General features: G+C 41.1%; 1 protein-coding gene across 2 annotated transcripts; it reads left to right on the top strand.

Annotated features, from left to right (window-relative positions):
• The first annotated feature begins 774 nt into the window (after positions 1 to 774).
• On the top strand, positions 775 to 19,697 carry fam3c (FAM3 metabolism regulating signaling molecule C). Of its 2 annotated transcripts, XM_079494656.1 has the most exons (12): positions 775 to 795; positions 1,005 to 1,133; positions 5,167 to 5,205; positions 5,654 to 5,758; positions 6,024 to 6,056; positions 9,935 to 9,961; positions 11,400 to 11,523; positions 13,465 to 13,523; positions 15,538 to 15,588; positions 15,693 to 15,777; positions 15,870 to 15,996; positions 16,286 to 19,697. In XM_079494656.1, exons 3-12 carry the CDS (start codon positions 5,190 to 5,192, stop codon positions 16,373 to 16,375), a joined length of 717 nt encoding a protein of 238 aa, XP_079350782.1. In that variant the 5' UTR covers positions 775 to 795; positions 1,005 to 1,133; positions 5,167 to 5,189; the 3' UTR covers positions 16,376 to 19,697. The 2 variants fall into 2 exon arrangements, with proteins under 2 accessions (XP_079350782.1, XP_079350783.1); XM_079494657.1 differs by lacking the exons at positions 775 to 795; positions 6,024 to 6,056.
• Positions 19,698 to 25,950: the final 6,253 nt, after the last annotated feature.

The following is a 25,950-nucleotide window of genomic DNA, read 5'->3' as shown; positions in this document are numbered from 1 at the left end:
TGGGAACCGCTGTAACATTTATTGTTTGCGAGAATGCCACATTATAACATAGGCCCTGTTTTCCACAGTATCTGAATTTCCAGCATGTAAAATGATCTGTTGCCTGGCTGTCTTATGTATCACAATCACATTCCATTACTTAGTTTTATATAATTGTTTTTCATTTAAGTTTGTTTAAGTCAATGCATTAAGTGTGTTATTTCTTTCTTTTCTTTTTTGCACTCAACCTATTGAGAAGTAACATATGTTAATCTTGAAAAAGATTCTGTGGAATGATTGACTGTTTCCAATGTACAAGATCAAAATAATGCACAATAAACGTAACACTTCAAAGACAATCTGTATCATTACTCTCTGTAAAGATCACATCAAATCTGTATTATTAATCTGTATAGAGATCAAATCTGTATTACTGGCCTGACTGACTGTATAAAGATAATATCCAAACCCGTATTACAGATCTGTAAGATCAAAAGTTCCATTGCTATCGTAACATCTGTATCATTGGTCTCTACCAGCAGGTGGCAGCATTCCCCACTTCGCTAACGCTTGCACAATTTTAGCAAATAAGTATTCGAGAGGGCGACGTGACTACAAATAACACGTCCTGGAGGGACGCGCCCAGTAATTGGTCCGTTGGTTGTGAGGCAACCAACGCAGCCTATCTCACAGAATTTCCCCGCCCCCCTTAATACGCCCCCTTTCGGGGTTAGTGGTGATAGCGTGACGTCACTCCATAGACGCTTCATGTTAACAGAGGTAATTTAAGAAGTCTACAACTTTTGTTTTCTCAAGGTAAGGTTTGTTCTATCTGTTCGAGCTGATTTACCATATTGTTTGCTTCATAATAATATTGGTCTGTCACATTTTTACATTAGAAAATGTACTTAGATTCTCCAGAGAAAAAAACGTGTAAATGCTCATGTTAAAGTCACCACTATTTACCGGAAGTGGGCGTGAAAAACGGGCTGTGAGATAGGCCTCATGTCGCTCTGCTCCTGCAGTTGCCCGGCAACCAACTCAGCCTATCACAGCGCGAGTGAGCCCTGCGGGCTATGGGATTACTACCTCTCAGTCACAGCTGCAAGCTGTCATCCTCGTCCACAGTTCACAGTTGTCGTCGCATTTGACAGGTAAGAACTATGACAGTTGTACTGTGACATTTGTTGTATTCGTTTAAACCATGACAGCTATTATGGAATCACGTTAACATTAATTTTGCGCTGTTTACGAACGAACTGTGACACATTATCTAACAGGAGGACACTGTCCATAACATAAAAAAAACGAACATAAAGCAGAAGTCAACCTGTGTTCCTGTTAGCAAGGGAAGCTAACGTTTAACTCAACCTCTGCACGGGATGTAAACAAGCTGCTAAACTGTCTGTTACTTGTGCTTGGTTTAGATTATTTGTCATTTTGTCGCCTGTCATACCCTTCTCTGTCTTAACTAAGGCTGGTTTATGCTCCGCCGTACGACAGTGTCGCTTTGCCAAACACACAACTGATAGTATAGAAGCTAACAACTGCACGTTAAAACACACACTGTACTCCTGGCGGAAGTGATTAATTTGCTCGCTGGAAACTGGTGTGATAACCTCTGTAGTACATTACAACATGACACACTAGGGTACTGTGTGTGTGTGTGTGTGTGTGTGTGTGTGTGTGTGTGTGTGTGTGTGTGTGTGTGTGTACTGTATACAGCATGGATGGCTGGTATCAATGGGCTAGTGGGGCTCTCAGCCCTCCCTATCTTTATGGAGTAAAGATGAGAAATTATCATAAAAATGTTTTTAGAAGATACTTTTATATGCTGGTTGTTATGGTTTCCCGTCCTCAGCTGGCCTGACTCAGACGACACACATAGCTGCATATGAAAGCATATTGATAACCATGACATGACCATGATACTGTATCAGAGGGACTGACTGTACGTACAGTATGATATGAGATGCAGGCGTGTTCCTGCTCATTCTGTTCTTATCATAGTTTCCATAATCTACTGTATATATTACTCTGTGTGTGTAATAGACTTCAGAATGCATGGTTGGTAGCATATCACTGTTGTGTTGGCATGTGTTCTCTGCGCCTGTGACTCACAATGGATCTTCACCCACCACCCAAAGGGATTATATGGAGACTAGGGGCTCCATTTTCGTCACCGCTAAACCCCGCCCTTATCCCTAAACTTCTTTGCTTTTTTTGACTATTTTGCAAAACATTTTTGAATAGTTAAAATGGCCAGTCTACAAGCTCACAATGTGTCAATGTAGATTGCCTAGTTGAACTGGTTAGGTTATTCAAAAAAATAAATCGGCTTCCATTGAGTTGAGTGATTGACCGCTAGCATGATCCTCCCTTGATTTACTCACCGTATTGCCTGGAGCTAATATTTGTCAACCCTATAGATAGAGGGCTCTGCTCAGCCCTCGCCCTCGGGCACTGGGTCACTGGGTTTGGTTTGTGTGTGTGTGTGTGTGTGTGTGTGTGTGTGTGTGTGTGTGTGTGTGTGTGTGTGTGTGTGTGTGTGTGTGTGTGTGTGTGTGTGTGTGTGTGTGTGTGTGTGTGTGTGTGTGTGTGTGTGTGTGTGTGTGTGTGTGTGTGTGTGTGTCGCAAAAAGGCTGGAAAAGTATTGTAGTGTCTCTGCTATAATCGGCAGCTGTCATGAAATGAAATGAAATCTATATTTACCCAGGGTATCGGGGCTAAGCTCAAGAACTTGTTTCCAGCCAGGCCCTGCTCATAGAACACATTTCATCGTAGTGGTTCAATGCCTTGTTCAAGGGCACTTCAGCGGTGGTAATTTTAACGTGTCGGACGGCTGATTCGAACTAGGAACCTTCCGGCATCAAGACCGCGCCGCTATCCGTTCGGCCACCGCTGCCATATATATATGGTGGAGACGCTGCTACTTATACCCATAGATAGATGCTGAGTGACATGCCTATTGTACCATGAAAACACATGGCCATAACTCTACCGCACCTTTACTATTTGTTTCCTTGTATGCATCTCCTTTGTGTGGACATAAATAAATGGTAAAATGTGTGTGTGTGTGCAGTGACGTAGACTCTGGGGGTGAGCTCCCATGAGGAATTCGACCTGAATATATATATTTGCCTCGGTTCGTCCCGTTCGCGCAATTCTCGTCTTTGCATTGACTTTGTATGTAACCGCTCTAACCATCCAAGTCTGAACGCTCCTTAACACCTCTTTTGTCCTCACTGTCCGGGGGGGGGGGGGGGGGGGGGGGCGTGTTGCCTGTCCGCTTGTACACATGCAGATCAGGCATTCAAATGCTCTTGTTTTCACCTGCCAGGTAGGGTAGGGTATGCATACAGTACTGTACTCTGCTTAGGCTACTTGTTCACAATGAAACTACCACCAGCAAGAACACCCTGGCTGGCAACAGCGATGCCAGCCTGCCGTTGAAACCTGCCGCCGACCCAGCGACAGAACACGGAACCTGCCGAGGCGGACAGAACTAGTGTCTGTCCGTGTTTAATGAAGGGCATGGCATGATTTAAGGAATGCAGACGTCACAATAGTTTGACGCAAACTGGTTTTTACTTTTTATAGCCTTGGATCAAGACTATCATGGATGTATTTTATCGAGTATAGCTACGCCAAAGTCAGACTCGCTAAAATACATCTACTCTACTGCATCCTGGTCTTGGTCCAAGGCAAGGACTGTCTAAAGAGGACGAGACGCGAAGCCCGTATGGGCGACGCCATGTTGCTTATGGTGCTCCATGGAAGGAAAGAAACATGCGCAATGGGCTATATGCAGCCAACACTTCCGCGTTCAGCTTCCTTGGTCTCAACTGCGCATGTTTCTTTCCTTCCATGGAGCACCATAAGCAACATGGCGTCGCCCGTACGGTCTTCGCGTCTCGTCCTCTTTAGACAGTCCTTGGTCCAAGGCTAGTGTTTTTAGTTGCTACGCTAAGTACTTTTCACCAGCGCTGTACAAATTGGTTCAGTAGTTTCTGCTTTGTAGAAAAATACTTTTAGTTACTCCACTGCACCCTCTCAGAGATTAAAATAGGGTGCATTTTGCATCCCAAAACGCAGTGACGCAATAAAACAATGACCTCTGCATCCACTGTTAGTGTACTAGTTTATTTTGCTAGCTTTAGTTATAATAATCATTTCTTCTTCTGTTTTTTACATGAATATAACCACATTATAACCATATAAAATGAAATGGGAGTTAAATGCTGCAATTTGTAAAAAAGAAATGTCCCTGGGACTCATCTAAAAGACCATCCCTGCATCCCGGGACTCATTACATTACTATTTGTAATGTAATTACTATTACATTACATTACTCATTACTATTTACATCACTGCCCTCTACCGATATTGCCAAGAGAGAACCCTCATAGAGAAAAAATTCCTCCGGTAAAAAAAAAATCCCTTTCTGGCCAAAAAGTACATTTTATACTTGTGGTGGGGGTCTCAGAGTGCTTCCACTAAGGAAAGTAGGCCTTCTAATGACACAACCCGCCTTTGTATTGGTGAGTAGGTGAAACGTTCTTTTTATTTTCGTAACAGAGGAGAGGTTGGTCCGCGTTTCATGCGAGCCAGGAAATGGAACGGTCGCATAGCCTCAATGCAACGGCAGTAAAGTGCAGGAGGCTATGGACCAGAGCTATCACTGTACAGTGCTTAGTACAATATTTGCCTGTGAGATATAGTGGGGTAGTAGCTGATCCTACTGGTCCTGCTGGGTGTAATAACAAGCACCAGTTGTTGACTTACGTGTGTGTGTGTGTGTGTGTGTGTGTGTGTGTGTGTGTGTGTGTGTGTGTGTGTGTGTGTGTGTGTGTGTGTGTGTGTGTGTGTGTGTGTGTGTGTGTGTGTGTGTGTGTGTGTGTGTGTGTGTGCTCAAAACAGCTGCAGGGATCAATAGGTCATACTCGGACATACTTATATAGACATATACAGACCTACACACACACACACACAGCTGTTCATTGGGAGACAGTGTGCACCGCTCAAAAATGTTTGAAAATGACATTTTTCAACGTGGAAACGATTGATGATTGATTATGTAAAGTAATTGCGATTATCTCAAATAAATGTGATTTATAAGCCATTATGTAATAACTGTGACAGGCCTGGCCTTAGCCAACCAAATGTGATCTGTTCTTCTCTGTGCAGGTGGTGAGCTGTGGCCAGAGAAGATGCTGAGGCCTGGAGGTAAGGGCTGAGTGAGTGACATGACCTCATGTCATGTCAGCAGTGATGGGAAAAAGTACTCGATTGTTTTTCTTAAAAGTGTCAATTCTGCAATGTCGAACTACTCTCTTACAAGTAAAAGTGGCGGAATTCAACATTTACTTGGGTAAAAATACAAAGGTATTATTTAAGTAATCATTGTGCAGAATGTCCCATTTTAAAGTTTTCAAGTGTACTGGAAAATAGCCGATCTACAAGCTCACAGTGCGTCGCATCACGACGCATTGTGAGCTTGTAGATTGGCTATTTTCAAATGACCGAAATGTATTATTATATTATTTACTATCTGGAATATGCTCTATGTACCAGAGTGCAGAATCCATTGATTGACTAATAAGAATCAAGCCTCTTATCGTGTGTGTGTGTGTGTGTGTGTGTGTGCGTGCGTGTGTTCTTTTCACCCCGCCAGGTGTGTTGAAGTTGGCCGTGATTATCGGTGTGTTCTTCCTGGCTGTTTTCCTGGCATTTGAGCTGTTTGAAATTAATATGGATTTTAAAATGGGAAGCATTTTCGGTGAGTACTAAGTATTAATGTGTGGTTAATTTTACTTAGGTTTACGGGTGTATAAATAGTAGTAGGAAACATTTTGTAAATCTTCTCATTCTAAGGAATGCCTTGAATTATAGGAGCTGAAAAAGGTGCAGGCTATAATAGAAAAGAAAGGATGTCAACACTGGGGATGTAAAGGTGGAAAATCAAAAAAAGTGATGTTATAAATGTAATTGTAGTCTAAATTCATTTTGCATTGTTGAGTTTTTATTTTCCAATTTCTGATAAGATGGAGGTTTCCAAAGGCGTCCTGTGGCACTGAGTGAGTTAATACTTTCAGCGCCATTGCCGAAAACCTTTGTCAATTGAAGCCTAATTTTGATACTAACACTTAACGCCATTGCCGAAGCCCTTCGGCAATTGCGCTTGTAGAGACGATTTCCTATATTCCTATAGAGCGTTGCAGTCCCGCCCCTTTCATGACGATGTCATGAGTTGTCACGACTCGAGTTGGCTTTAAATAAATACTTTTTGAAATGTCTATGAGGAAAATGAACGGAGAATCATTTCCTGGGCCCTGGTAGGGGGTGGGACTGCGACGCTCTATATAGGCAGCTGTCAAAGGGCTGGTGTAAGTTTTGGGAGTGGGAGTCTAATATAGCCTGGCTTGGCCAGCCTCATAGCAGGGATTCACTGAAGATTCTTCCCCGCATATGAGTCTGGACTCCGGCTCATTGAGTATGCGGAAGCTGGAGAAATCAGAAAATGATCGGGGCCAATCAGTGACTGTGTTTCAACGGCTGTCCGTACAACAGTGAAAAGCAGCCTCTGATTGGTTCATGTGTATATGGTGACGTAACATTCATGCTGCAGTACTTTCAAAACAACAATGGCTGTTTAAAAGTTTACACAGAAACGATAAGAACAGCAGTTATTTCAGATATAGACTCTGACATATATCCGACATATCTCGCTCACATATAAAGTAGAAACTATAACAGACCTTGTTGTTTTTAGCGTGGTATGAGGAGCGGACCAGCGCACTGTGTGGTGACGTCAGCTTTTTGTTACGCTGATTGGCTAGATGGATCTGTCTGTCAAGGCAACTACTAACGCCCACTTTTCAAGCTGCCTATGGCCGAAGTCCAGACTCATATGCGGGGAAGAATCTTCAGTGAATCCCCGCTATGAGGCTGGCCAAGCCAGGCTAAGTCTAATATGCTTGAGTCTGGAGTATGTTGATCCAGGTACCACTTTTTCTGGTGCTTAATTATATTATTATATGGTGTTGTTGATCTGGCACTTCTGAGTCGATCTCCTTCTTGCTAGTGGCACACTTCGCTGGTCTTGCCTGGCACTGGTACACTTAGATAGTCTCGTCGATCTGTTACTTATGAGTTATCCTTGGAACACACACTTCTGATCGTTCTGCGTCAAATTTTATAGGGTAGCATGACGTCGTGGCCCGACGTCACACCACTCACCGTTTCCGTGACAACAGCGCTTATATAGTGCGTTCGATTGCTCGAGCCAAAATGCTACTTACGTTAGCCGGTTAGCTAGCTGTGTTGTTAGCACAGCACTGGATCGCCCATCTTAGATCGTCGTCGCCATAATAATCCATTCTATTCTATTCCTTGTCCCAGATGGCATTTTGGTCAAAACAGCGTTTCTTTGACGGCACAGAGCTGACGATCTGGAGCTCTGCAGAGCTCCGGTCTGGATTCACAATGTAAACAAGGCCGGCCCAGCTCCGTGTAAATTCCTAACTTAGGACTACTGCGAGTGGAGCGGAAATGGCGGCTTTTCAAAATAAGAGCTCAAATTAAACAAATGCTGGCATGAATTAGATCCTAATTTTTCAATAAATGATAGCGCTGAAAGGGTTAAGTTTTCAAATTTTTAAAAATCTTTTAAAAATAGCAGATCTGCATCGGGGATCGGCTACTTTCAAATGGCCAAAATGTATATAGGGCTGAAGTGGGTATGTATATGTCTTATAATAATAATTTCAAATCTGTAAAGTAACTTGTAACTAAAGTTTTCAAATATATGTAGTGGAGTAAAAGTACAATATATTTGGATCTGAGATGTAGTGGAGTAGAAGTACGGAGAAGTATTGGAGATTGGATATACTCAAGTAAAGTATAAATGCCTCCAAATTTAAGTGAAGTAAATGTACCTAGTTAATAAATATCATGTATATCAAATATTGTATCCGACTCCTATCGCCTCGTCAATTACTGATTAGTCTGAGACTGTTGCCTCTCGCAATTTTCAAATGCTTCTGTCATACAGTCTGGAGCAACGGAAGCTCTATCATGAGTAAAATATAAAGCGGAAGTGGAGCCTCCTCCCTACTTCCGTTTCGTCTTTACAGTCGCGCAAATTGATCCTGATATGAATAGAAATCATCTAAGCATATATAGCTTACTGCTTAGCCGAAAAGGAAATAACAAAATAAAAAGTAAAGATATTTTAAAATATATTTCCGTGAACGGAAATGGCAGCTTCCTTACTCGGATTTCAGGAGGTGTAGTTTCAGACTCTACACTGTAGCATTCGGAGAATGTGGAATAGTTGTCTGGCTACGCAAGACTAATTACTGATTGATCCAGAATTCCACGACACATGGAATTCGGCTTGTACAGTAGTTCCTTCTCATCAACCACTCCAGCGAACTAGAAAAACCGGCACTGCCTACAATAAATCAGTGCACCTCTCTGGCTCCTACAGTACATGTAGTCATGAGTTGAACATGTCTCTGACACATACCAGATCTGAGTATGGACTGTAGGTCTGAGTATGTAGTATAACAGTATGTGTCACACGTACTCTTACAGTATGTGTGACTGTACCCTGTCGCCAACAATTATTGTAACCACTTTATCCATATTTTACACAGGTCCTTCTCAAATTCTCTTTTTAAGAGTGTCGACCTCACAGATAATATTCCAAGTCTCATTCTTGATAAACTGTGCAGGCCAGGGGCTGTAGGACGTTGACTCAAAACTCAAAACGGCACCACATTTAAATATGGTAATATAGGCAAGTGCATAATTCAAAACAATGGTATAATATGTATTTATATGTTATATTAGGCCCAATAGGCCGTCACTTTTGATTGTAAATGGTAAAATTCAGCTGCATTCCTGGGACATCTGGTAGTGTTAGAGTTGGATTTGGGCTCCAGGGCCCAAATTGAAAGTTAAGATTCAAACCCAGCTAGAGTCTCCAGGACTAAGCATTCCCCTCGACCGGTTTTCTTTGTTTGTATATTATGTCCCTAAGAAGTAATATGAAGCCAAACCTGTGTCACTGTCATTCTGACAAACCTCCGGCACTGGTTCTGCAACTAAAACCGAGTTACAACTTTCACTTCATCAAGGAAGTGAAATCTCTTATGTTATTATTCAATATCAGCTTTCAGTATACAATTTACCAAATTTTGAATTTGGTAATTTTAATTAAAACAATAAATCATAAAAGGGAAAATGTGTGAATTCGGTCGATCACCAAAATTAATATAACAAATCATAATTTGTGGCTGATAAATGAAAGCATCCCTACCTTTATAATATCCTGCAGCACTTCTACCTCGTTCCTTCACTTGCATTGTAGCCATTTTGCCGCCAAACACATGGAACACGAGAACCTACTCTTTCTTCCTTCTCCACCAAACGCGAATTTCTCGGGTTTGAATTGTTTAATCGTTTTTTGATCCGTTTCGATGGCTAGCTGATGTTGCTACCGCAAACAACACTCTGGGACACAAACACACAATGGCCGCGGCCATTTTGAAGATGCGCGCGCATCCACTTGCATTGTCCGCTCTGTCTTCAGATGCCTGTATCTCGGAAACTGACATTGAGGGGGCAGATTTGGCCCAGACAAGCGTTTTCAAGGCCTGTAGCAGGCGCTGTGATACTCGCGGTCCACTTTTTCCACCACCGACCGAGAGAACAACCACCAGTGATGTCAACACACACGGAATTTTTTCATAGTAAAATGCGATTACGGATATTTGGTTATCCAAAGTAAGTGTTACGCGCGATAAAACCTTGGCAGTACCTTATCGAGGGATTCATTAATGGTGGCGGTAATTGGGTTAGTATGTTGTATGTTCCTACTTTTCTCAGTGTTTTCATATAATGATCGTCTAATTTCCCCAAATATATTTCTGTCTCCTTTCCATTCCAGCCGGAGAAACTCCCGTGGAGGAAGTCCGTAAGTCTCCACCCCAATCATTATTTCAATTTTCTTGCCTGATTTCTTTGAACAAATCTCTCTGTCTGTGTACATTCACATTATTGTCCTTTTCCACCCGCAAATGATATTTCAACACAGATGTGGTAATATTTATATTACCACATCTGCGGTATATAATATAATATAATATAATAATATAATATATTATATAATATAATATAAATATTACCATATTTATATTATATTTATATTATAAAGAAATCTAAAGTCAAGCCCACAGCATGTACAGTATTATTATAGAATAGTTGTCATAGTCAAGTATGCAGTATGCACGATTGCTTGTAGATCAAGTACCAGTAGTAATAATTGAACACACACACACACACACACACACACACACACACACACACATTTGTCCTAATGAATGGGGACATTTCTTTTTTCATGCTTGGTCTTCCTTGATTTTCATGCATGGACGTATAGGACTCCCTGATGCAACATTACAACAACAAAAAAATGTATCAAACTAAACATCTGTGAAAAAATGAGAGTTTGAAGTTGAAGACAAATTAATATCAAATATCTGAATATTGAATCAAGCAACGTAGAAAACGACGTGCTCACAAAAGCCATGGTAGACATGCAAATTATCCCAAAATGTCTTTTACAAATACAAGAGTAAATCCAGAGTGGTACAGGCTTTGGTTCCGACACTATTATTGGTCCGACAGTCATTAGACCGACAACCTATCTCAAACCCTAACCCATAACCACAAGCACGGGAGTAGTGCATGTTCGAGCGCTCGTCCGACCACTGTTCCCGCGTGTCGCACTAATATGCTCCGTCGGAATTACCATCGGAATCCCAATGCAGAGTGGACTTTCCCTTTAAAGCATATATGTCAAACTCAAGGCCCGGGGGCCAAATCAGGCCCGTGAGTGAATTATCTTTGGCCCGTGGAATGATATTTAATTAGTATTAGAACTGGCCCTCTGGTATACTGCACGGACCACCATAATACTACCAAGTCCCACAATGCACTGCGAGTGCATCGATTGGCACATATCACATACTATGAAAGCAGTGCTTGGTGAGGATCATAGAACAGGAAACTGAGCTTAATAATAATGCATTTTCAGTTTTAAATGCATTTACTTTTTTGCTGTTTGCCTGGGACGTCCTCATGACCGCGGTGCCCGTGTGTTGAAACACAGTCCGGGCCCTCGACCTCGACCAATTTCTTTATTTTGGCCCACTGTGTATTTGAGTTTGACATCCCTGCTTTAAAGGCTCAGAGTCTGTTAACCTTTGATCATTTTACGTTTGTTTGTTTTGTGTGGATAGTTTGACATGTAATTGTTATTACTGGGGGTGTGTGTCTGACACAACTACAGTAGGCGCTCATCAGTGGTGTAAAAAGTACTTATATTGAAGACTTTATGACTTCGCTCACAGCAACGATGCCGGCGAGGAACAAATGTGGACTGTCCAAGGCGTGCCCGGCCGGCCACTTCTCCTTCAAGATGGCCAGCGGAGCGGCCAGCGTCGTGGGCCCCAAGATCTGCCTGGAGGACAACGTGTAAGAAAAAAAGATGAGATTATAAGATCCACAAGCCTGGAAACGGAGCGGCGCGAAGCTCACAGATCTGATACTTTTGCTGTTTCTGAATTGTAAAGGCTCATTCATAGTCTGGATTTTCGGTGGTGAGGTGACCACCGAACTACAACATGACGTCACGAGACGCGGTGAAGAGCAAACCACCGCCACAGCCCCAGCCCTTCTCTCTGTTTTTACTCACCACCGCTCAACGTTATTTAAACTCCGGTGGTCACCTCACCACCGAAAATCCAGACTATGAATGAGCCTTAACAGTGTTGGACATATTATGAGGTTTCCACCCGACAGAGACCATTTAATATACATCATTAGGCAGATCTGATATCTTTACCTCATCATTGTCGTCGCTGTCGTCTTTCGCATTTCATACTCTGTGTGTTTGATCATTGAATACTGAATTAACATGATTATTGAATACTTAATTAACATGATTATTAACTGTACAGGTTGTACAGTTAAAGGTTATGCTAAAAGGATAACACAAGGGCCTTGTTTCTGCTGTGGTCCATTGTACTCAATTCATCAGTAATACATACAATACAAATAAAAGCGTGGTGTTTATGTTAGGATTACTGCTATGGCCTATTGCTTATACAGTGTTAGAAGCGGATTATATAATGCCTTAATGTTTATAATGCATTATAGGCATGGTATGCCTCCATACTAGTCATACTGGACATCTGGTTGTCGTCTGTCAAACATTTCCCAATGATTAGTGCATGTTTATTTTAGGGTGTGTCTTTTTGTGTGTTCATGGCACTCCCTTCAGCACATGTCAGTGTTCCAGTGTTGATTTTGTCGACTAATACTATGACAAAAGAATGCTTGTCGACTACCTTTTTTCACTGACGAAAACTAAATGCAAACTAAATGAAAACTAAGCTATGATGACTAGAACTAAGACTAAATGTATTGACAATTTTGTCAACAAATAATGCTAGGAAGGGACTAGTGGACGAGAGATCCACGTTATTTTACACTTGGTTGCATGCTGAAAATACAGTTCTACAAGCTCAACGTGTCGCAGCATGATGCGTTGAGCTGACTTGTGAGTTTGTAGATCCGCTATTTTCCGCAAGTGTAAAATCAGTCATTACGACGGCATTAAGGCCCGCCAAAATTCATTTTAGTTGACTAAATAACTTAGATTTTAGTCGACTAAAACTAGACTAACACTAAAACATTCCAGGTGACTAAAATGTGACTAAAACTAAATGAAAACTATTCAAGAGACTATGACTAAAACTAAAATCAAAATACGCTGTCAAAATCAACACTGCAGTGTTGCCAGATTTTGCAACGGAAACAAGCCCAAAAGTAGCAACCAGTCCTATCCCTTGAACCCTACCGTATATACATTGACTATTTGAAAATCTACATTAGAGATCCGCAGTAGTACATCTGGAGGGAAAGGGGAAAAAAGTGTTAATGTTTTTGAAACATTAAAAAAATCTTATATGGGGTTACCTGGCACAAAATATTTTTAGATGGGGATCCACTTACAAATACATATTACTAATTTGATGGTCCTTGACGTGAAAATGTCAAGGACCACTGGTCTAAACATTGAACCACTGGTCTAAACATTAGCAAGGAAGCCCAAATAAGCAGCTTACACTTTAGATTAGAAACAAGCCCCCCAAAAAATGCAACAATACTGTAATTTTGTTGACAAAATTGTCAATACATTTTGTCTTAGTTTTAGTCATCTTAGCTTAGTTTTTATTCTGTTTTTATTTCGTTTTCGTCAATGGAAAAAAAAGGTAGTCGACAAACATTTTTTGTCATAGTTTTAGTCTATGAAATCAACGCTGCTCTGTTCTCACATTTGTGTCATTTTGGTTAAGAGTGCCTGAATTATGAATTATAGTTTAATATTATTGTTACTTTCCATGCTTTCAGACTGATGAGTGGTGTGAAGAACAATGTGGGCAGAGGAATCAACATCGGCCTGGTTAACGGTAACATCAACATACTTCATATGTTATTCACGTCATTATTCTGAAATTAATTCTATTTTTGAGAATTTTGAACATTTGGGAGAAATATCGGGGACATTTTATTTTGCCTATAATGAAGTGCCAGGTTGGTTAAAAAAAGGATGTTTCATTCATTTTTAGCAACACCTTTATAAAATGACATGTACTGTACAAGTAGATCTATACCGTCTGAGGTCATGTCCTCCTGTGACAAAAGTATCGTCCTGTGACTAGACAGTGAAACGAATCCTGGGCTAGCCTTACTTTGTAACTTGAATGGAAACCGCTTAATCACGAATTAATAATAATTCTCTACATATCGTTTGAAAATGTTTTCAACTAATCACTGTAGGTTAAAGGAGAATTCCATGCTAGAAGGCTTTCTTACCTTTATTTGTAGTTGTTACGTCCCCACCAAAGAGGTCCAGGTGTTATTTTGTGCATAAGTGCATTATTGGCTATTTCCCCTAATATAAGCCCTCAATGGGGGTTGGGTTTCCATCGAAATAAGTAGTAAAGTGTGCCGCTCGAGATACTATTTACATTTTGAGCGATGGAAATAAGCGAATTAGCATAACACCCCATAGCCCCATTCAATTCAATGCAATTCATTGAGGGCTTATGGTAGGGGAAATAGCCAATAATGCGCTCATGTAAATAGTATCACAAGCAGCACACTTTACTACTTATTTCGATGGAAATAAGCGAATTAGCACAAAAACCCAACCCCCATTGAGGGCTTATGGTAGGGGAAATGGCCAATAATGCACTTTTGCACAAAATAACACCTGGACCTCTTTGGTGGGGACGTAACAACTACAAATAAAGGTAAGAAAGCCTTCTAGCATGGAATTCTCCTTTAACAAAAGGCTTTTCACAGACATGTCATAACAGTAAACATACCGGTAGGTTCAGATAATTAGGTGAATAATGGGTATTTGATGATTGATTTAGGCGTACAGGTTAACAATATACTATTGTCAGGGCCTGTTGTTTGACACTCATTATGCTTAAGGGCAGATTGGCTGCAGATAACATCATATAAGTTCAGCCAAGCAAGACCTTAAAGGGATACTGCACTTTCAAACATGGGTTTAATTTTAACGTCTCCAAACATGTTTGGGGTCATTTTAACGTCTGGCTTTTGTGAGCTACCCAGACAGTTTTAACTTTTTCTGTGCCACTAGGTGGCAGCATACGCACACCTAAGGAACGCTACCCGCTTTCTTTTCCGGATTATTCAGGAAGGTGGGGGCTGTTGTTATGAGCACAGTATCACTCGCATTAGCTCAGACCCCTTAGCTAGCATTACAACCAGTTACATTTGCTCAGCGAAGCGATACAAACTCACAAATGATTTACGATCGTCGGATGCGCGGCGGCTCACCATGGACATCGCTCGAACCTTTTGAGATACAGCGCTTTGAAAATCCTGTTATAATGGAGCTGGATTTAAAGATCCCATAGCTGGTGGGGACTGAGGCTCTCCATACTAACCGGAGCAATGCTAAGAGGTAAAGTGACGGTCGCTGCTTTCATATAGTATACAGTTGTCTACGAACATACACGTGGATAGCACCAGTAGGTACCGTTAGCCTAGCTACGTTTATAAACGTATATAGCAGTGAAAAGGTTAAAGTTGCTTGATTCAGTATTTTGATATTAATTTTATCTGACACCTTCCTATACAAAGTATTACAAACCCATTATAACTACAAACTCCATTTTAACCATGATAGATTCATTGAAAACACCAGTCCTTGGTTCTCGTCATCTCGTGACTGATATTGTCCTTCTTATGCGTGAGGTGGCCGTGCTTTTTCAATAACTTTTTTAATTTCTTTTCATTAATGTTTTGTTTTCATTTTTATTTTCCAAAAACATGTTGGAAAAAGACATGAAAAAAGGTAATTAACAAAAACACGGCAAACTGTGAAACATCCCTTCAAATGTCACTCAGATGTATCTCTAAGGTCTGTCTGTCCTGTCCCCACAGGAAAGACAGGAGAGTTGTCCAAGACCGACTTCTTTGACATGTGGGCCGGAGGTGAGGTCATCATTACCAATGCTCTCTGATAAGGATGCTGTTATAAATATGTATAACCATGAAGATTTCTGTGCAGTGGAATGACTCTCTGTGATCCCTTACAGATGTAGCCCCCCTAATCAAGTTCCTGAAGGAAATTCAAGATGGGACCATAGTGATGATGGCGACATTTGATGATTCTGCCACAAAGTAACAACTATTTGAACAGAAAAAAACGTCTTCTGTCTGTTTTTTTTCTTCTTCAGTAATGGTTAAAGTCTTTTGACATCTCTTTGATGCAGACTCAACGATGAGGCCAAGAAGCTGATCACTGACCTGGGCAGCTCTGTTATCAACACCCTGGGCTTCCGTGACAACTGGATCTTTGTAGGCGGCAAAGGCATTAAGACAAAGAGTCCGTTTGAGCAGGTAAGGATCGTTTCACTTTTGAAAACTGTTGACTCACGAATTTGAGTCTTCGACCATTTATAAACGTTGCAAGAAGACGACGGCAGATGACAAGTTGATCCGCACACTGTCTTAATGCTTCCGAAATAATGTAATAATACTAAAAATCGTATTTAGTCGACTAAAAATAAAACATTTCAGGTGACTAAAATATGACTAAACCTTGAATCACTAAAAGACTGTGACTAAAACTATTTCAAAATGTTCTGTCAAAATCAACGCTGCTCTGCATGTGTGTTCATTTCTCCAGCACATAAAGAACAGCGCAGACACCAACAAGTACGAGGGCTGGCCCGAGGTCCTGGAAATGGAGGGCTGCATCCCACAGAGACAGGAATGACCTTTGAACTCTTGAGCTTTTTAACAGCTAAATCTTCCAAACACTCGATCGCCCATTCCGCGTTTTCCCCACCTCCAGTCCTTGAAACCGAGGAAGAATTCTTCGTCTTCTTCATTGCCGACGCTTTCTCTCATCCTTAACCACTTGAACCTCCAGCATCCATATTTGGGGCGGGGGCAGGTCTACAAGCTCAAAACATGTTTCGAGCTTGTAGATCGGCAATTGTTTCGCAGAAGAGGTTTAGTGTAGATTGAAAAGAGTGGTCCAAGTATTCCGGTAGTTGTAACTGACGGCCAAGCTACACCAGGCTTTTCTCCGCGCGTTTAGGGCGCGTTTAGGGCAAACGTGCGGCCCGCGCGTGCGTTTTTTAAAATAGGACTGGACCTAAATTAAACGAACGCGCGGGGGTAAACGCGCGCGTTTTGTGCGTGAAAAGCCTGGTGTAGCGTGGCCGTCAAGTCCATTTCACTAAAGGCCAGTCAACACCAATGACGTAACTCCTTGCAACATAACCTGACTCCGCCAGAAGGAGCCAGAAGGAGCCACGTAACTCCTTGCAACATAACCTGACTCCGCCAGAAGAGAAGAGACGCTTGCTTCACAATCACATTTGTTTCACAACGTACTTCCATCTGGGATCTCTGTAGCGGCCCAATCGCTGAAGAAAGCCGTCCCTTTTTTCAAGCTACTTGGCAGGTGATTGGATGGGACCGTCTGTCAATCATATTGGTAGCTGCGCCAGCAGGAGAGTAAACAACCCCCGCGAACGACAGAAGTGTTAACGAACACCTGATAGCATTAGGTTCAACACTTTTTAGAAACGCCTCACTATTGTGTTGGATGTGTGGGTGATGTCTTCGCTTGCTTTCAAGAATAGAATACAATTTTATGGCGATAGGAAATACAATTGCAACAGGCGCTTCTCGATGACGTCACACCCGGTCTCGCGAAGAAATCCCCCCCTCTGTAGCTGCCGCTGATTGGTCCGTCCTGGCCATGGCCCGTTCAACGCCAATCCCTGAGTGATACCATGGAGGCTGTATTGTGAACTTGTGAATCAATACCGCCCCCATCTGGCAGAGTCAGGTTACTTGCAGCATGCACCCACTTGAAACCATTATGTCCAGTGGCAGTTGCAAGGAGTTGCATTGGTGTGGGAAGTCCTTAAAACGGTTTCATTGCAAGGAGTTGCGGCGAGTTGCATTGGTGTGGACTGGGATTTAGACAGACGAGTGGGTTTGAGTGGTTAACTAACCCGTCTTCAACAACCAAGGAAGTGCTTCACTGAACGATCTCTTCACAAGGGATGAGAAAGAAACTGGACAGAATCACCTTTTCTGTTTTGTTTTGTGTGTGTTGGCTTTAAACCGAAAACCTTCTCGCCAGAGATTGGTAAGAAGTAACGTTGAAATGGATTTGAGGATTTGGACAAGATGAACGGCTCTCTGAAGCCTTCTTATTCAGCTGTCCACAAACAAACAAGCGCTATGTCCACACACACACACACACACACACACACACACACACACACACACACACACACACACACACACACACACAGGTACTTCTTGAAACCTCTTTATCTCCATGTTTCTATATATACTTTTTTTTTTGTAAATTAATGCCATATAACTTCATCCTACAAGAATGTTGCACAAAAATAGTTAAAATACCAGATCTGCAAGCAAGATCTACAATAGAGGGTATGTGCATGTATGAAGTGAGTGGCAAATCGAGTGGTAAAGTGAGTTTAACGTAGTTTAACGTTGCTTAATGCAATCGGATAGGACTTTTCTGTTTGGATGTATGTGCTGCCAAGGCCACAACGTCGTTTGTTGGCTCTCAGTGGGCATTCCCGCATAACTTCCAGATATGATGATGATAATGATGTCACACGCATACCCTCTATAGCCGAGCTTGTAGATCGGCTATTTTCTCTATTTTAAATCGCTTTTAAAATAACAATACTAAAGGAACGTTTTTAGACATACAAGATTCTCACCCTACAGCAACAATATAACAGTACACAGTATTATTGCATTTTACCATTCAATCTTTGAGCTTTAACAATTTCCCTTCTCACTCACAATTATTTTTGTACAGTATATTTTACCATAAGAAAAAGTCCTTCTGCACACCTACAATGGACAGGTGCGTCGGATAACTGCAACTGAGAAGTAGAGAAAAATAATCCCGCACACTGTCTTCACTTGAGCTTAGATTTTATTGAGCAACGTTTCGGTCGTCAGTATAGTACTGACAAACAGTCAGTACTATACTGACTGTTTGTCAGTTCTTCTTTATGCCTGATGAAGGTCTGACGACCGAAACGTTGCTCAATAAAATCTAAACTCAAGTGAAGACGGTGTGCGGGATACAGTATGTTTTACCAAAATGAGACTTAACCGGCTTCATAAATCAAACTCAGAAGTGTCTGGAGTGTGAGGGGTTTCCTTTGCTGTGTTCTCTGGTGGTTGGAAGACACTTTGTTTGGTTGGTTAAAGCCAAGTGCACCAAATTCACTGTGAAATTTGTAAATATTAGTACAGGGATGGATCCAAATTGGAAGGATCCAGTTTATTAATATCTGAAGATAAAGGCTCTCGTTAGCGTTGTCTTTTTTTTCTTTCTTTTTTTTATCCTAAAACTGCTACGTTGTTGGAATTCTTGTAGTAGTTTGTTCTGTGTATGCTAGTGAGCGTTTGTACCGTTATACAGTTTCTGTTGTATATATAACGACGTCGAACCATTAAGGGCTGTGGATGTGGACAGAAATGTGTTTTGAAAATAGTCAATAGAATCATACGATTGATTCATAAATCAGTTTCCGCTGGTACTTTCGAAACCCTTAAACGTTTTCATGTTTCACATAGATAATTATTCATGTATAGTCTTAATATATTTCAGTCAGAGTTGGAAAAAGTGTACGTAGAGACCATTGAAAATATACACCTAATGTACATCATCTTATACCTACTTCCACTTTTCCTTTTTTTTTCTAGAATGTCTGCGGGAATCGAAAGCTTCTGCCAAATTATTTCAGGACGCAAGACTATTGATGAGGGGAATAGTCTGTACCCCTATTGATGTGACCAATGTTAGGCCTGACACAATGATAACAATTATGACATGACCCTGGGTCATATGTGTAGTTTTCCTGTATATGGTACGGGTCGTAACACATAATCACAATGATTTCACATAATCATCATAATCGTTTCCATGTTTAAAAATGTTCATACATTTTCCAATATTTTGCAGAAATAGCACATCAGCAAGCTTAGTGATGCGTTGTAAGCTTGTAGATCAACTATTTCTGATTTTTTTTAAAAAGAAAAGAAAAGCACAACATTGTCATATCTGCCCTGTGCAATTCTTCATTATGAAGCAGGCAAACAACAACAGTTTTTATTCATAATGTTCAATGCCAAAAACACATGAATTAAATCGTTAATCGCAGTTATTTGTGTAAGAATTCATGGTCAACTTAAATTTGTAATAGTGACGGCTCTAACCAAGGTGGGGTTTAGCTGATACCATCAGCTAAATTGGCATAATGGCATTATTATTTACTTACTGCCTGTTAGACCTGTTTGACTTGTCGTGGCTGATCTTTGCCTGAGAGATCTCCGCCTAGCATCGGCCCTGCAGGGGAATTCTTCATGGCATTTTTGTTGTTAATTGGTCAATAGGAGACTCATGAATTCCAGGCTTCATGGAGATGGAAACATTTCCGACGATTATGCAAAACTATTTTTTGATTGTGATCAGGCGTTTTGTGTAATTATTGTGGAAGGTCCACTTCTGAATGGAGGTTGCTATAGACTAGAGAATAGCTGCAAAAAAGCCCACTGCTTTGTAAATCAATCCTATATGCCCAATATAATATGAATGAATCTGTTCTAAAGATTTTGGATTGGTTCAGCAATGCAGTGTCTTTTAACCCATTAAAGGGGCATTCCACTCATTTTCAACATTTTACTATGTCATTAATATACCTTAGAGCCGTTGTGTGGAAATAATAAAAAAGTCCCCCCATTCTGTGTTTCCTAGAACTGTAAGTATAAAGAAAATCATTAACATGGTGAAACACATCTTGATGACATCATCAAGATGTGTTTCACCATGTTAATGATTTCTTTTATACTTACAGTTCTAGGAAGATTTTTTTCAGATCTCCAGTTCTAGGAAACACAGAATGGGGGGACTTTTTTATTATTTCCACACAACGGCTCTAAGGTATATTAATGACATAGTAAAATGTTGAAAATGAGTGGAATGCCCCTTTAAGACTTGAGGCCGGTTCCACAAAATGCTTTCTAAACCAGTAGTTCTCAAACATTTTCGTGCCAATGACTATAGAGTTCTCAACGGGCCCGAAAACGTCGGGTCCGGTTAAAATACATCTAGGTTTTAGAGCATACTTGCAGTAGATTCCTACTAGTAGCTATGGTAATATACTATACTGTATATGTATAGAGCACAAACACAGCATTACAGTACGTGATAAAGCCTGTCGTCATATTTTCCATTCTAGTCTGGGCCAAAATACTTTTTAATAGGACATGGCAAACATTTTGATAAGTGCACAAAAATGAACTTGGGGAACATTTACAATCGTTCATGCGAGACCCTGCTGTGCCATGCGCCAACCACCACTATAAATCGTGCTTGTTTGTAGGCTACATTTATTTTTGCAACCTTGCCTTTCCCTATAGCCTCGGTCCCAGGCTTACCGGAATGCCTCGTCACCATTTCAAAATTTTGTTCTGCTACTTTTGAAAATCGTATGCCTATGACATGACCGGACGCTGGGTTGAAAGTGGTTAATTGTAGAATTCTTTACTTGGTAAATGGATGGTATTTGGATTGCATTTATATAGCGCTTTACATTACAATGTACTTCACATTCACCCATTCACACACGGATGGTAGTTACAGACAGTGTAGGGGTGTTCAGTGTCTTGCTCAAGTGTCTTCAGTGTCTTGCTCAATCTGGGGGTCCTTGTGACCTTGTGTGATCTGGGGGTCCTTGTGTGATCTGGGGGTCCTTGTGATGTGAAAGTGCTTGAGTACCACTGCTCTGTATGACTCCAGGTTGGACGGCCAGCTGACAGAGAATTTGACGGGAGGAGCAGATCTAACACTATATTGTGCCTTATAGCTGAATCAGTCTCTCCATGTGGGGCTTAACCTTGTTTGTTTTTATTTTAGCCACTTAAGCCCTAATGTATTTCGTCATACGACGAATAGCAACAATCTACAAATTTGCAATGTGTTGCCATGCAAGCTTGTAGAATCTACAAGCTTGCATCGCAACACATTGCAAGATGTAGATCTTCTATTGTCAATGTTTTTTGCTCGTTGCAAGATTTCACAAAACATGCAACAGCAAAATGCTGAACACATGCTTCCCATGATGGTTGTCATGTGATTGCTACTGTTAAACCCTCTCATTGTCTTTTGTGTAATATGTTGTCTGTTGTGAAAACAAATCATTTGATTGATTAATAAAATTTGATTTTCTGGAGGAAATGTCATTTTGTTGCTACTTTCAGCTTTGACAAAGCAATGTAGCCATGTGTTAACAAAGCTAGTTGTTTAGGTCATTGGTCGTCAAAGTGGGGTGCAAAGTTTGATTGATGAATAATTTCATGGCAGAAATGTATCAGTACAGGGTACGGTCAAACAGAAATGAAATCAGAAATCAGAAAAAGGTCCTTGCGGTCTTGTTTCCATGTTGTTACACAGTACATATATTTCACTTTGCAATGCACTCTATGATGATCTAAACAAATTATGAATAATATAATGTGATAATCTGTTCAAACAACACACGTTAACACACGGAGACGAGTTGCAATTGCACCACTAGTGCATGCATATTCATTCATTAATATAATGAATATGACATTTTAATTCCTGACGAATGTGGACAAACACTGATTCTCATATTGTCATATCAGTATCATCAGAAGGTCATAATACAAGTTGAAAATAGCTTTCTTCACAGATGTGTTCATAAAGGTTGGGGTGCTCAATCTGTTCCAATGATTCAGTAAAAATGACTCCCTGGCCATATAATCAGCCATGTCTCCTTTTGTATACGTGTCCCAGACATGTGTACTGTAATACTAACTAACAAGCCATGTAATGCATATGTCAATGGATGTCTATGTGTTGTTTTTATTTTTTTGACAGAAAACATGTTCATTGATTCAATCCTGCCTTAGTATTTTTTACTAAATTAATACCTTGAACACCAGCATCCCTATTCTGGGGGAATAGGGATGCTATCAAAAATAGCACACCTATACAAGCTCAAACAAGGTGTAAAGGTGGTTACAAACTGATATAGTATTCAAATGATCTACACTACTACAACACACTACTAATTACTATGTCTTGTAGTATATGCAGTACTAAATTACTCACACAAAGTTTCCTCTTTGTAGTACATGATACCGAAGTACTCACACAAAGTATTAACCTCAGGTAGTATTTGAAGTGAGTCAAAGTAATCACATAGAGTATTCACTTTGGAATTATCTCTGAGAGACCTGCGGCTTCTCTCCTCTAAGAAGTTCTCAGAGAGGTTCTTCAAGGCCAAGTTGACAGGAGGTTGGTCCTGGGAGTTTGTTCTGCAAACAGGACAGTCCCTGTTCTTGTTCACCGTCCACCATTGCTGCAGACAGGCGCTGCAGAAGCTGTGGCTACACGACAGGATAACAGGATGTTTAAAGATGTTGCAGCAAACAGGACAGGTGAGCTCCTCTTCCTGTCGAGCCATTCTGTCTGCTAGCATCACTCCCTCCTCAGGAGCAGAATTGTTGTTGTTGTTGTTCATCTTCACTTGAAGTCTGGAGTCCACAGTCAGTTCTGGTTCGAAATGATTGATATTCTGGAGGAGTTGCAGAGGAGTTGTGGAGACATTACAACTACACTCTTCTTATACTAGAGAGCCTGAGGTGGAGGCTTGCAATGATTGGCCAAAGAGGAGAACAATAGAACCATCTGTCCACCAATCACAACCTAACTCACTCAAGGTTCAGTATTCAACACTACTTTAAAAAGTGAAGTAGACCTAAGCAGGAAGTAATAAATATACATTACTAAAAATGTTTACTACATTCAGGCAAACTAATGTAGGCCTAACTAATTAAAATACAACATACAGTTACAGACAGTGAAGGGGTGTTCAGTGTCTTGCTCAAGTGTCTTCAGTGTCTTGCTCAATCTGGGGGTCCTTGTGACCTTGTGTGATCTGGGGGTCCTTGTGACCTCGTGTGATCTGGGGGTCCTTGTGACTCGTGAAAGCCTCCAGGTTGGACGGCCAGCTGACAGAACGTGACGGGAGGAGCAGATCTAACACTATATTGTGCCTTATAGCTGAATCAGTCTCTCCATGTGGGACTGAACCTTGTTTGTTTTTATTTTAGCCACTTAAGCCCTAATGTATTTCGTCATACGACGAATAGCAACAATCTACAAATTTGCAATGTGTTGCCATGCAAGCTTGTAGAATCTACAAGCTTGCATCGCAACACATTGCAAGATGTAGATCTTCTATTGTCAATGTTTTTTGCTCGTTGCAAGATTTCACAAAACATGCAACAGCAAAATGCTGAACACATGCTTCCCATGATGGTTGTCATGTGATTGCTACTGTTAAACCCTCTCATTGTCTTTTGTGTAATATGTTGTCTGTTGTGAAAACAAATCATTTGATTGATTAATAAACTTTGATTTTCTGGAGGAAATGTCACATAATTTTGTTGCTACTTTCAGCTTTGACAAAGTGGGGTGCAAAGTTTGATTGATGAATACTTTATTGGCAGAAATGTATCAGTACAGGGTACGGTCAAACAGAAACGTAATCAGAAATCAGAAAAAAGTCCTTGCGGTCTTGTTTCCATTCAGGTGATTACTATATTTACCCAGGGTATCTGGGCTAAACTCAAGAACTTGTTTCCAGCCAGGCCCTGCTCATAGAACATTTCATCGTAGTGGTTCAATGCCTTGTTCAAGGGCACTTCAGCGGTGGTAATTTTAACGTGTCGGACTGCTGATCCTGGGTCCTGGGTATTCAATTCATAATCATGACATGAAAAAATAACAACAAAATTCTAATCATCCTAAAAGGTAAAAATAACATATGTACAGGTTGGATAAGTACAGGTTGGATCCAAGTGGGATCCTCGAAGGGGTTCCAACGTGTTCCCAGCAAAATTAGTTTATATCGCTTTACACGTCAGCTCAGTGGCCTTGAGGTCGGGGGTTCGATCCCCAGCCGGGTCATACCAGACCAGAAACGGGACCCAATGCCTCCCTGCTTGGCTCTCAGCATCAAGGGTTGGGATTGTGGGTAAATCCCTGCGACATACTATAGCGTCATGTCCAGGGGGTGTACTTGTACATCAAGCTGCCTCACGCTACAGAAACAGGAGATAGGTTCCTGTCCCTATATGGGCCTCATGGCTCGGCAAGGCTTACGTACACATCAGTTTAACCACTTTAACCCCATTTCATTGTTGGGCCATTCAAACCTGAGTGGAATAGTAACAGAGTGGCGACACTAGCGTTGACTCCCATTGTAACAATGGAATGCGGAAGTGCTCGTTTTATCTCAATGGGATAGTTCATAGAGTATAGGGGATAGTTCCAGCCATAGGAGCAATGTTTGGAACTATAGCCCATAGGCACCCGCTTTGTGGCGAGATCAAAGCGTGTCGCTACTCTCCTACTCTACACTCTGATTCAAACATACTGTAGCTGATCTACAAGCTCAATGCACCACAATGTGTAAAGGACCACTTCACCACTTTTCAACCTATCTTCAATCTTCACTTTTCAACCTATCCTCACTAATAATGATCATGATAAAATGGCACAATTATTTTCTACTCGGTCTGTCTCATAGGACACAGACTGACTGTCACCTGTTGTAAGCAGTGGATCAGGGAAGGTCTCTGGAATTAGTGCTACTTTGGCCCATGTGGTATCAATCTATCCCTTATTGTCTCCACCAGGCCGAAGGCATGGGGAGGGGATAGAGTATGTTTTGCACTCCGTCCGTCAGTTTTTCAGAACGGCCTGTTATAGCGCCACCAGGAGGTCGACTTTTGTAAAACACATCTTTTAATATTACTCCTCCAGATTTTGTCCAAAAATCCCGCAAATCGCTACACAGTATCTCTATAGTCATGTGCTCAAGACGGATCTGTCCAATATTTTTGGTTTTGCCAAACATTTGTGTTTTATTGCTGATTGCAGCCTCATCAAACACAAATGTTTGGTCAAACCATGTGACTCCCATTGGAATTGCATTGTGGCAGCCATTAATCAGAGACAGCTAAAGACAGCACAGAACATCCGTTTGATACGTGTGAATGAGGCCTCACAAGTGCCTGATTACTTGTTGGGTGGGTGTGATACATCGATTGGTCTGCTATGGCTTTACCATTCACATGCAATGCGGTCAAAGTGGTGCATAAGGATGGTGTTCCATTGTCATTAAAACATGGTATTGTTCACAGTACAAGATGCCCATAATGAAATGAGGTGAAACCGTGAAC

Source organism: Electrona antarctica, assembly GCF_951216825.1.
Source record: "Electrona antarctica genome assembly, chromosome: 23".
Taxonomy (NCBI): Eukaryota; Metazoa; Chordata; class Actinopteri; order Myctophiformes; family Myctophidae; genus Electrona; species Electrona antarctica.
This window is presented reverse-complemented; position numbering and strand designations above follow the sequence as displayed.